A 12886-nucleotide genomic window follows, 5' to 3' on the forward strand; every position below is an offset into this window, starting at 1 on the left:
TAGTGTAGAAGCGGCTGTTTTGCTGTCGTCGTCGTCGACAACGATTGCGAATAGTACTGGGCCAGCGCCGCTGTCATTTGTTGTCGCTGTCCCTTCAGAAGCGCCACAGCGAAGCCGGCGGATGCTGTTGCTGTAACGAATGAAGGTCCGAAATGAAGAGGGGCTTTGCGTACAGCCATACCTACAGCACAAATTCACTACACATTATCATCTGCTGATAAACAAACAAGACAGGGTGCTCTGAAACAACGACGGCTATTTTCGGAATACGAGATGCTTCGAAAAAGATAGTTGTTTTTTTTTTGTTTCTGTGTCTAGCATCGTCTCAGCGAATGATAGGATTACGTCGCGATCGTCGATAAACCTTTGTTGGCCTATGCCACAAGCTGCCTGAGGAGTTCCGGCGACCGACGGAGCAAGGCGCAACATCACTATACAGTTGTAGTAATAGCAGTGTTGCTGTTAGCTATGCATTGCTGGTAACGGCAAGGGCGTAAAAACTGAAAAGATTTCGTGGCGACCAACTGTAGCGCACCCACAGGTGTGGCGGATGTATCGATAGCAGCAGTCGTCGTGGTGCAAGCTGGATGCTGTTTGCGGCTGAGCTAGCCTCGCCATCTGCATCTGCAGCAGCAGCAGCAGCATTGCCGTTCAGTGGGTGAGGCTGTGTTTGTGTTACCGCCGCTGCCGAGTGGTGACCACAGAATTTCTACTCATTTCGAAGGTTGGCAACAGCGATTACCATTATTCGATACGAGATGGGCAGCTGTCTCAGCTCGCGAGAGCGGTCGAGACCATCTAGTGCTGACGTTCAGGTCGGCAGCGTTCAGCTATCAGGTTGGCTACAAATGCAACACTTATAATGTTTCATGTTTCATTCAATACTAGATAAATGCACACTTTAGATTTTTGTCGTGGTATCCTTCTATATTCGAATTATTGTAAGAGCGTTGTTGTCGTTGCCGTTATTGCCCGACTAATTTTTGGAAATAATTTTCGTTAGTCAGAAACTGTATTGTCCAAAAACGTTACTACTCACTGCTAAAAAAAGATGGAAGCAATTCTAGCCTCTAGTCTGGCGGCGAAAGAGAAATGGCATACTCCTGTTTGAACAGTTACTTAAGCGTCGACGTAAATTGATCATGATATAGAATAGTATAAGGACACGCAGAAATAGCTTATCAGTTGAAATCCTATAACATTCTGCTTTTGGAAGACACGTTACATAAAAAAAAAAACATTAGAAGATAGTAGGAGGTAACGTAATCGTTGCAGTTCCATGGTATTGGGTTCAAAACCACGTATAGCCAAAAATAAATTGTTTTGTATATATAATCAGTCCCAAATAGCTTAAATTAATATATATAACAACTGATGCTTTATCTACTAAACAGGAGTATGTGAAAAAGGAAGACTGCTGGTCCGAGCTATCGAATTGGAGAATCGTCAGTTTTTTACTACTTATATAACACGTGAGACTTCTTATATACCAAAAGAATTAACGGGGTGAAAACATTAGTTTATCGAATGAACCCTTTATTCTAGTGGCTCCGTAGACTAGTGGATGAAGACAATTTATAAAGCCATAATTTGACCTAGCACGAATTAGTTATAGCCAGGGCTAATGTTCAATGTGGAACGAGATTGAAGAGTGTCCGTTCTCTTTAAGGAAGCTTTTAGAGTTCTAGGGGCGATATTTTATTTTTACATGAATTATTGTTAACTTTCATTTACAAGCTAGAATGTTTAGTTACGGCTGGCTATTGAAAAAAAATTAATCCGGAATATTTCCTCAGTGATCCTTGACCCAGGAGTAGCTTTGAAAATCAATATAACTGTCAAAGGTTTAAGAAAATACCTGTAAACCATACTGCGGATCTAAGTAAACAAGTCAGTAATATAATAACTAAATCGTAAAAATATAAACGATCATATTGATCTCATGCTGCAAGATGGGCATATTGAATAACGATGCGACATCTTCAGAGTTTTTTTTGAGATGCACAGCTGTTTCTTAATATCTGAGATCATTCATTCGGATATTGTTTTTAGGCCTTTAGCAGGCCAGTTGCGATGAGCTATGAAAAAGTAGAAAGCTTGATTGCTTTATGAATATATTGTTTATGAATACATCCTGAAGATTAGCTGTGACGATAGCTTGCCGTACAAATTTTGTATTCAGTAAATGTTCTATTGCTAGAAATACTGCGAGCCATTGCGTTGAAAAACTTCGGAACGAAAATTTTGAAATTAAAAGTGAGCCTCGTGGAAGGCCCTCTGGACAGGAGTATAAGGAACAGCCGAGAGCTATGATAGAGGCTGACTTGTCTCTACGTGCATGGGAATTAGCACGCAGGGGTGGTTTATATAAAAATGTTATACTTTTTCTACTTGGTCAAATTCATAAGATAAAAAAATTGGAGAAACGGCTACCGCATGATTTGAGCGATGATAAAAACAGACGTAGAGATGCTTATCTCTTTTCGTTGTCACGTTATAACGGTGAATTCTTCGTACACTGAATGGTAATGAAAAATTATCAGAAAAACTATCGGTGGTTAGATGCAATTGAACTGGCGGGACATCACCCTAAAGTAACTGTGCATGCGGCTGTAAAATCTTGTGGTGCCTGTTTGGCTCTTTATTGTAGGATCTACTCACGACAGCTCCTAAGACCTGGTTCGTCAATTACAGCTGAAGTGTATCGTTAACAATTAAAGATGAAAAATTTAGCATTAGGTAGCCAAAAAATAAATCACTTTTATAGCACGATGACGTTCGACTGCAGAAATCACTCTGTAACCATCACAGTGTCTGACATTCTTTCCGCAGACGGCGCATTTTTTTAAAAATTCCAATTACCGCTTGATAAGTAAATTATTGAAATCTCAGCATGACGTTGAAATTGCTTTTTAAGACTTTACAGAATGTTTCGTTCGCTGTCGGCTTTGGACTTTGGTCAATGACGCGAGCTAACTATGATACTATGGTAGGCAACTTTTTTTCTACTTCGTCGGTTGCTCGAGCACCAAGAAATCTCGTATTCTGTCAGGTAATAACGGTCGTGAGGCAAGTGGTATAGAGGCAAGTGGTCGATTTCGATCTGTATGTCATTAGTGAATATCACGAAACGTTATACAGTCGTACGTAAATGTTGTTTAATGATACATGACATAGCCTACATCATGTATGTTCCCTTCCGACGTGCGCATTCGATAATCCCTACTTATTTTCTCGCGGGGATCAATAAAAACGTTTTTTTAAATGGTGCCGCTAATTTACTATGCTGCAGCAGCTATGGTCAATACGCTGTCTGGGAAGCGGAATCAAAACATTCGATGGTACAGGTAAAGGTGTAGTACTTTCGATCCCTTGACACAAATGTAACTTAAAAAATGTAACTTAACTAGTGCAGTTTGATGATGCTCGATGACATTGATTGTCCGAGCCTTTGACGTGACCTTTCAAATAGTGGCCGACGCAAGCTTACGTGATATTGATCCAGCTCGTCTACAAGCCATCACAACAAGTCTCAATTGTTTTACCGTACACCGTATATGATGAGCCATAACTGGCTTTGTTCTCGAGAACAAGTTCTGCTAGCGAATGACCAAGACTGATAGTCTATCAGTGTCCAAACAGCCTTGTACAATATTGCCTCACTGTCGTATTCAACCGCGTCTGATCATCGAACTAGTCGAACTCAAATAGAAGATCCAGGTTCCGTCTCTGAGCTACGGTGCGCAGCTTTTTAAAATTGTTGGTATATAATAATATATGGGTACAATAATATATAGGTATAAATCTGAAAAAATTTCGCCTATAGCGATTTCTACATAAGGGCAACTATATGTTAATTTCTTAATATGTTAACAAGCTTGTTATACAAAATCTGATCTACATAGTTATTATTAACAACGTATTTAGTAAAAGTAAGTTACTACCTTTAGTTAAGTTGGTCCACTTACGTAAGTTCCATTGAGCTCGATTTCATTGAATCAGCTGATACCATTACTGCAAGTCATTACCAATAACGGCATTATAGGTTCCAGGGGATTATGGGAATAACGCTTAAGAAAGTCGGTCGAAGAGAACTAACGTAGTGCAGTTGTGCATGATTATATCTGAAGAACTAATAAATTCACTGTATTCGAGACCTCGTGGAAAGCACTTATAACGAAATGTACTTGTAACTAAAAACCCTTTTTATTATACGCGGAAAATATTGGCCGAATTAGTGAACGTAAATAGTGTTGCAGAAATTAAGAATCCTAATGCCTCCAAGAAAATTTTTAGGTGCCACTTTTTGGGCAAAATCTTGCTCCAATCAAAATTTATCGCATTTTCTATTATTTACTGTCTATTTACTACTATTTATTAGGACTTCGCCTAACTTTAATTCTATATATGTTGGGTACATTGGTATTACGTTGTATCATATATGTTGTGCTGCTTGTGGATTGAGATGATAATTTGCATATTATATGGGTGCTATAGTCGTTATGAACTGGACCGATGTATATGTAAGTGAATATTGAACGCCAGTCGATATAAAAGACGACAAACTATCTCCTTCTGTGCACCCGTGCGAAAGCCTCCTTATATCAAGGAATCTATTGACGATCGAGGTGTCATACTGCTTTAATTACGGTCTATTAGAATATAAGACTAACAAATAAATTGACTTCCCGACTGATTTTCCATAAATTCGTTTCATTTAAACATGGTCATAAGCTATTTGTGTCATTTACATAACGTTCGAAATTCAAATCATACAATTATTGCTGTTATTTACGACAGTCTTAGGTATGGTTTTACTGAGGTCCACAACGATTATTAGAAAAACAGTCGTTAGTTAGTGAGGAAAACAGTTAAGCTACTCACGTCTCTATTACGAGGATTTGTGAAGCTCTTTGTTCTTTGGTAGAAATTAATCAGATACATGTCTAAATTTTAGAGCTTTAATAATGCATCAAATGATTTTTTTTTATATGAGTTGTTGTAGTAAGACAACAACAGACGAAGGTCTATATAACTGTCTTTTACTTCCAAACGATCAATCGGCTATGCATTATCGCGGTTCACGCGGTGAATCGACTGAGTCGTATTACTTTTAAGCGGGAAAATCTGCTTTTCTCCTCTTGAAAATCCAGCATTTGATCCGTGTCCATAGACGGAATGTGATATTGAATTTAGTTATTGGTATTCTGTTCAACTTGTTTTCCTTAAAACGTTGATACTCCAGATCTGACCAGACAGACACTTGTGGGTTCGTTGATCGTGTTCGGAAAACGTATTATTGGTCTTTGGCACCCGCGAAGTTTAGAATAAACTAACCCCATCGTAGCTATGTAGTCAACTAGTAAAAATCACATCTTCGACAGTCACTTCTTTTATCTGTTTGATGTAGAGTCTGTATTACAGTTAGACTGCTGTGTAATGAACTGTTGTTCTATACTACTGGACAGGAGACCTATTCGATAGAGTCAGAAGTTCAGTTGTAGTTTTGGTTTGCTATTCTCGATTATCGTGGCGGACACTGCATAGGTGGCTGGATAATTTCTAAGTACGGCGTCTCGGTAAGATGTCCCGGACCATTCTCGACGAGATTAAAACATCGGCTCCGCGTAGATAGGTTCAACAAATGAACTGTTTTTCTATGCACCTACCGGGTTATGTCGAAACGGTTCATTTTCTTTCACATGATCAGTTCACTACTCTGTTGTAAGTAGTGTAGCCCTCGGCATTGTCAAAAAGTTTTCTCATCGAAGAATCACAGGGCATCATTGCCAGCTGTAGTGTTACATTACTATATAGTTTCCTTTTTGCTATAGTTAGACTTGACAATGCAATCGCTTCTTGTGGTGTCTCGGATACGCGTCTGAGTGACTATTGATGCATGATCAGTATTAAGCACTTCTGCAAGACGCAAGTGATGTCTACTTTTATGTTACTATTAGCGAAATGGTTGTCTATCCAAACTAAATCGAATGTAGCTAAATTCGTATAAGTATTATTGGTACTTCAGCCATATCGAATAAAACTATGTCTTCGAGGAATTGCGACTTTGATAGGGTAGCTGATTTGAGAAGGTACACTCATTGGTACGGCGGCATTGATTGATCGCCACTCGTGTGGCTCGGAAGGCTTTAAGGCTGGCTGTATCGGAAGCTGACGTAAACGTCTGCGTTCAATTTAGATCGTGCGAGCTCTGCTCTGTGTGTTAAGCAGGCAACATAAACTTAAAAGTTTAGTATATTAAATATAATTAAGTAATAAGATTAACGTATATACAGTTTATCTCTCGGTAGTTGAAATTCGTCTATTTGAAGTTTGAAAAAAAAAATTAGGAACAGTTCACAAAAATAGTCACCATTTCGGATGTTTTTCGCTCATTTCTGTTTTAAGAAAGACCCGATGATCAATTATTTGAATTTCAAATGCGTAGGAGAGTATAATTGTTAACTGGCAAATTTGTACAGAGTGTGTGTTTTGACAGAGGAGTCGAAACAATTTGCATGAATACTTCTTTATTTTATCAAAAAATTAGAGGTGAACTAATATATTGGTCACGTGTTAACTGCTTGCAAAACGTATTTCAGATTTCTTGTTTTTCATGGAGAAATTAATTTCTTTTAGAAATTTGTCACATTCAAAGACTATATTTTACTATGTATTACAGTTGGTTGCCTGCAGTTTCGTTTGCTCCAAGCTCTCTATGTTTCGAGTCTTATATCTGGTATCGCCGTTAGACATTCCATCAGAGGGTTGACTGGATGCACGAAATGAAGTGCTTATGCGCGAGTTCTACGTTATTTATTAATTAGCCATTACCCAAAATGTGTTACCGGCTAAGATGTCACGGGGACGTTTGCTCAAAACGAAAAAAACTGCCTACCTCCCTAATTGTATTTCATTGCTTATAGGCTCATAATGTGGCTTTTGCGAAGCAGGGTAGGCTTCGATGTTTTTACATGGATTATTTTATCACTTTATTAGTAATCAAATATAAAAGGTACTTAACCCGCGTGTCGAATATGAATCGTGACAAATAATGTAGTTTTCTAATAAATTTGAAGAAGCAAGTTAAGTTTCCCAGCAGAAAACAGTTGAATCAAAAGTTTGCTTCAAGGAGAAGTTCTAAGCATCCAGGGGACTTTAAAACGTGATATGTCATTTAAAGTCATAAGATCTTAAAAAAGGCTTACGATTCTAGCTCCATGAATTGTTAGCAGGTAGTTTCTTTAATCACTTTATTAGGAACAGATTATGAATAATAGTAACAATAACCATCATCACCATCAGGTCGCTCACTTCTCGTATTAGTAGTAGGATTCATTCTAATAGGGACTCATTTTTGTTTTATTTTATTTTGTGTTCTGGTCTGATATTAATGCTCTTTCCGGCTGATATTTTTCCTGCCGGTTGTTGACGTGGCGTGACTGACCGACCGTTCTATAACTTCTAGCAATCACAATGGGTAAGAACCAGGCTTTACGAAACGAGCCACTTAAGTGGAGAAGTGAAACGCCAATAACGGAGGGCCAGTTGCGCTCGAAGAGAGCTGAGTTCTGGGATACAGCGCCAGCCTTCGAGGGTCGTCGTGAGATCTGGGACGCTCTAAGAGCGGCTGCAGTGGCCGCTGAAGGTGGTGACTACGCCCTGGCGCAGGCCATCGTTGACGGGGCGAGCATATCCTTGCCTGGTGGGACCTTGCTTGAATGCTACGATGAACTTGGTAAGAGATTGAAAAATGAGAAAAAACGCACTATCACGCGAAATCTACATACGTGTAAAACACGCAAACATATATTGGCACATGATGAATTTTGCGTGTGCACCATTTCTATTGAGATTTATGATCTGACTAACGGATAGATTGTTTGACCCTTCACGCACCGAGAAAAAACAGTTTATGTTGGCTTTATCGACCTTAAATGTGTTTATTCAAACCCAGATGTTTTGAAGACGTTTGTTAAGATTGCTCTTCGTTATCGCTGACGCTTTGTTTCAACAATGTTCGACAAGTTATTCTGGAAACTTGTAATTTACAAGCGCTTTCACTCTTATTTCGAGGCATAAAATTTTCAAGCCATCTGTACTGGTATAGAAGTCTCAGGCCTGTAGTGTTAGCGTTAAAATTTTAATCAGTGTCAACAATAAAAGAAGCTTCACATTTCGGTTGTACCATTGAATTCCTAAAAGAGAAACAGCTAATGATAGCTTATATACAAAGAACCAGTAATGAATTAAGATTTAGCCATATAAGTGGCTCACGGACTTTTTTTGGCAGATCGCGTACGCGATTTTTACGTTAACGCGAAACAAGCTTAATGCGTAGTCAGGCATGTACGTGCCCAAGCATAGTATACTAGAGGAAATCGTAAGGTTAAGCGGCCTCATTTAATCATAATCGGCCGAATCTTAAAATTAAATTTGATTAGATTTACCTTAACCGGACACATCTGTGTTCTAAAATAGATTGGATGATGTATTGTGGAAAAAAATTATTACACAGACACTTTTTTACTATTGTGCAGTTCCTTCGGCTCAAACAATATAATTATTAGGCCTCGTTTAATTCATTTAATCGTTTAACACAGGCAATCGTTATCAGCTTCCAATTTATTGTCTTTGTTCTCCAATCAATCTTGTTGAGGATTCATCGAGTTCTTTGAGCGACAGCCCATCGCCGGAAAGCGAGCCGTACGTCAGTGGCGAGGAACTCATTGTGAAGGTAATGTGTTTTGGCAGGAGCCTAATTAAACTTGTTTATTCGATTCATTATTGTAGCCATAAAATGAATAAGGGTTATTCAGAAAGGTAACTCTGAACACTAATTCCAATAACGACTCATAATCGCTCACTGGTCTTCGAAGTTCAACCTTGAGCCGTACGTTCTGATAATACGAAACATATATGTGTATAATCAATAACTATTATAGCTAGGTATTTTCGAGTGGTTTTGTTTACCTTTTGTCTACGCAGGTTCGCACCTCAACACAGGGACCCGATATGAAACTAACGCTCCGCACAGGAGAGACAATTTTACATGCTAAACGCAGGCTACAGGTTAGATGTTCACCATTGTTTTTATCCTATTTTAAGGTCTATAAGGGTAGATAAAGTTCGTTGACCTCGATTCATAGGTCGTCTTAATGAAAAAAATCGGGTGTCTAAACGCTGCTCTTGCAGCTTCGGAAGTTCCTATTGGTTTCTGAGGCAAGCTCTCAGGCTGTTCTCTTAAATGGATCAATGTATGTATGTATATCAAAAAGAAAAAAACTGATGAAAACGTACATCAGCATAAATAATGTTCAGCCAATCATTGCTACTAAATTGGAAAATCGGCCACAAGCCTTTTTTAATCTAGTGACTGTTTTCGGCGCATATAATTAACAAACTGTATTATAACAAATTGTAAACTATTACCTCTTGTTTCTACTAATTGTTAACTTGGAGTATATAAAAATGGAAGACGTTTTACAACCCAAGAGTCAGAATATATTTTTGCACTCAAGCTGTGTTCTGCTATGGCTATTCTATTTATTGTAAATCTGGACGACTTTTCAGGTTTATATTTGTTCAATGATAGTGTCGCTCATTGAAACTGTTACATATATCACCGATCTCTGTAGAGATCTGTGTCTGCAAGAGGAGCTGTACCATCTAACGTATCTTACTATGTTGTTCCTTTCCAGGGAGCCATTGAAGTGGACGCTGCTAACCAACGATGGTTTTTCGGCGGAAAATTGTTACAGGATAAGCAAAAAATTAGTGAGACCAAGCTTCAGTTCGGTCATGTAGTTCAAGTGGCGCTGCCACCACCTCCGTCCAATGACCAGATGACGTGAGGTTGCATTCTCCTACAGTTATGCCGAGTGATTTAGCGACAACACGCCACAACAAAGATGGCATAGGCTTTAATCTGTTCAGCATACCGTTTCAGAAGTATAAGCTTCCTTTGGTAAATGTCTAACGCTAGTGACGGCTTTGAATAAGTCGTCATACAAGAAACGTTAGGAGCCATCTTGATAGCGGTGTACTGAGCGTTTTATCTACGTAAAGTATAGGGATAAAACATAAAGGTCTAAGGCGAAGCAGGCTAGTGAAACAGTTGTCGGTCGAATTGTGTGTGTATATTTATGTCGGCCGAACGACAACTTGGTTGGTTGAGGCAAACCTCAGCCCAATCATGTGGATCAACAGGGCTCTGAATTATTTAGTTTAAAAGGATAAAATGTACATGGCTGCCAGCTCAAATGAGCATTTGCGGAGATGCCTGCGTAAATGTATGATGGATCATCGATTGAAGATGAGAATATAGCAGTGTGCAATAATGGCCATATTGTTTCAAGCCGGGACCATTGCCTTGCGAGCTAAACAGGTTCTAGGTTTAGGCTCGTCGATAAGTACAGGCGAGGACTTCTCTACTAACTGATTCTACTAGGAATACTTGAATTAGCAGCCAAGCTTTTTGATTAGGATTTCACTTTATCCGTTCGATAAATCTACCATCGAGCCAGTGAAGTGAGATGATACACAAATGATTGTTTTGCTATGAATTCTAGATGATTATCGAGCTTCTTGAGCCGACAATATATGATTTTGCATAACGACTTCATCTTAAAGATAGATATCAGTGACTCATGGCCGACAAAAGCAAACGAGCGCGAGGGTTCAGAGGAAATCTCATCGCCATTCCGCAGTCGCTACGTTAAGAGAGACAAATTGCTAAGATCGAGCAGTTCATATGGCGTAAAATATACTTTGTTCTGCAATTGCCCAGCTTGACGTTGCGAGATAGATGCCATCTGCTGAAACATCTTAATTATGTTTAACGAAGTTGCATTAATAATAGCAAAATAATGATAACGAGAGTGACACAATGATAATTTAATTGCACGCTAGATACGTTTAAGAATGGGATTTTCTACAAGCCGTTCCTTAATTTGTTGGCTGCAAAGCTGGTAAGCGTCAGTGTGTATGTGCCATGAAAAGAATCTCACAGTAAGTTGGTCGTTCAGAGTCCACAACAAAGTAAATAGATGGTTGAAGAACGACACATTGTACATTGTATTTAAGACACAAATTGAAAAATTAACAAATTCTCTCTCTCATATATATATATATATATATATATATATATATATATATATATATGGTAGTGAAGATAATAATAAATAGAGAGGGGTGGCTGACAAGTACACGTATTCCATGAAGAGAACTGTGTGAAATAAATAACGATATATTCGTAATGCAGGTGCATTGATTGTAGTTACCGTATCTCTTAGTATTGTTACCATAGCTCACACGTTGCGTGCCTCATCTAAAGATCGAACAGACAAATAGGAAGAGAGCTACGGCAAACTGCACAAAGGTAAGCAAAAGGCCCATAGGTGGAAACTTAACGTAGACGGTGCAACAGCTAAATCCAGCTCAATCGACGACCTTTTTTTTAAGTCATTTTGACGACACCTTTAAGCGATGTAGTTTACTCAAAAATGGTCATTGCGAAATTTCTTTAGGATTTTGACAAGGGCATTCGTGTGACACTATCTTATTTGTTTTCCAATATGACTGCCAGTTGCCTCTTTGCTTTCATTGATTCGTTCCCGAAACCTTGTCTAAGTTCAACTTGCATAAATTGAACGGCCACAGTTTCAGCTCAATTTTTATACCAAACTTATGTTGTAAATGTTTAGCTTTCCCTAGAGACGGCGGCGGCTTGAGGTGACAATCACCAGCTGTTAACTAATGTAATGTAAAATCTAAACACAAAAAAATTGTTTGCAGCTGCTCTGGAAATGTCATAGCGCGTCCAATTTCTTCCAGTTTGACTTAATGCACAGCACTAAGAAATAGCAGGGAAAGATTCATGGTTGCGCGCAATAAAACGGCGTTCACTCAGTCCTAAGGGTTTTGTGCAATTCATCTTTGGGAAATGTTAGAAAAGAGACAACAGACTTACCATGGAGGTCATGATAGAAAGGACCAAACTTCTACACGACCGACTGGCGAGTAGCGATAAGCGAGTGTATAAAACCTGTAGCTCCTATCGTGGTGAGTACTAGTAACTAGTTCCTTTTTAATTTGTCAAGTCTTCTCCTATCCGTTTAACTTTATATTAGATCTTTCTAATTTTTCAAAAGTTGAATAGAAACTGACATTTGTACATCATGGATTTCGACCACTCAAGTTTTTTTCTACTACGCGAATATCTGCGACAATTTCTGCAAACAAAAATTCAGCTTGCTATCACAACCCAACAGCACTATTTGCGAATTGTTGCTCAATGAAGTAAATTAAATGCATGCAGAAATGATCTTTATGGACTTTCAACCGTATTTATTGCGGGTCGAACTGAAAAAGTACGACACTGAAACTGCATAGAAGGTTCATACGAATATATAGAGGTACTTCCGATGTATATGTGTATCTACTTTGATTCATCTACATTTTTGCTAGAAAATACACATAATAAATGTTAAAAAATAAATTGGAACGTTTACTATTCTGAGAGATGCAGAAATGTAAATTAAGCATAAGATGTAAAGAAAGGAGAAATATCAAAAAACGACGAGTGTTCGAATATTTTTCGACGTCCATCATGAGATATGTGCGGGAATCGAGTCGTTCTTTCAATATTATTGTGAGACCACTTCCTTGTGCCGGTTACAAAGACCACCCTTAAGCATCGCATAGGATTATGAACATCGTTCAGTAACAAAATGAGACTTGTATTCACAATTCAAAATACCTCCTTTTATTCTAGCAGTTTTCATTTTTTAAAGCTACATATCTGAAGTGAATGAAAAAGCTCAGAAGGCGCGCTTCAGGAGTAACCCTGTGACACATTTTCAAAGGAAAGTATGTGATGTGTGCT

At 38.6% G+C, this 12886-nt stretch overlaps 1 protein-coding gene and 1 long non-coding RNA gene across 3 annotated transcripts; one reads left to right on the forward strand and one right to left on the reverse strand.

Moving 5' to 3' along the window:
* Positions 1-25: 25 nt before the first annotated feature.
* On the forward strand, positions 26-11258 carry LOC111252048 (ubiquitin domain-containing protein 2). 2 transcript variants are annotated; one of them, XM_086990784.1, is made up of 6 exons: positions 26-837; positions 1395-1472; positions 7469-7738; positions 8604-8737; positions 8989-9072; positions 9702-11258. In XM_086990784.1, the coding sequence occupies exons 1-6, from the start codon at positions 759-761 to the stop codon at positions 9852-9854; spliced, it is 798 nt and encodes a 265-aa protein (XP_086846910.1). In that variant the 5' UTR covers positions 26-758; the 3' UTR covers positions 9855-11258. The 2 variants fall into 2 exon arrangements, with proteins under 2 accessions (XP_086846910.1, XP_022665127.1); XM_022809392.2 differs by lacking the exon at positions 1395-1472 and having other exon boundaries at positions 28-837.
* On the reverse strand, positions 6514-12561 carry LOC147755145 (uncharacterized). The gene is made up of 2 exons (XR_015328908.1): positions 11972-12561; positions 6514-7734 (listed from the first exon to the last, which is right to left on the reverse strand). It is a non-coding gene; the product is annotated as an uncharacterized LOC147755145 (long non-coding RNA).
* Between the last annotated feature and the right edge of the window lie 325 nt (positions 12562-12886).

The sequence above is a fragment of the Varroa destructor genome, unplaced genomic scaffold, assembly GCF_002443255.2.
Source record: "Varroa destructor unplaced genomic scaffold, Vdes_3.0 BEIS01000005.1, whole genome shotgun sequence".
Taxonomy (NCBI): domain Eukaryota; kingdom Metazoa; phylum Arthropoda; class Arachnida; order Mesostigmata; family Varroidae; genus Varroa; species Varroa destructor.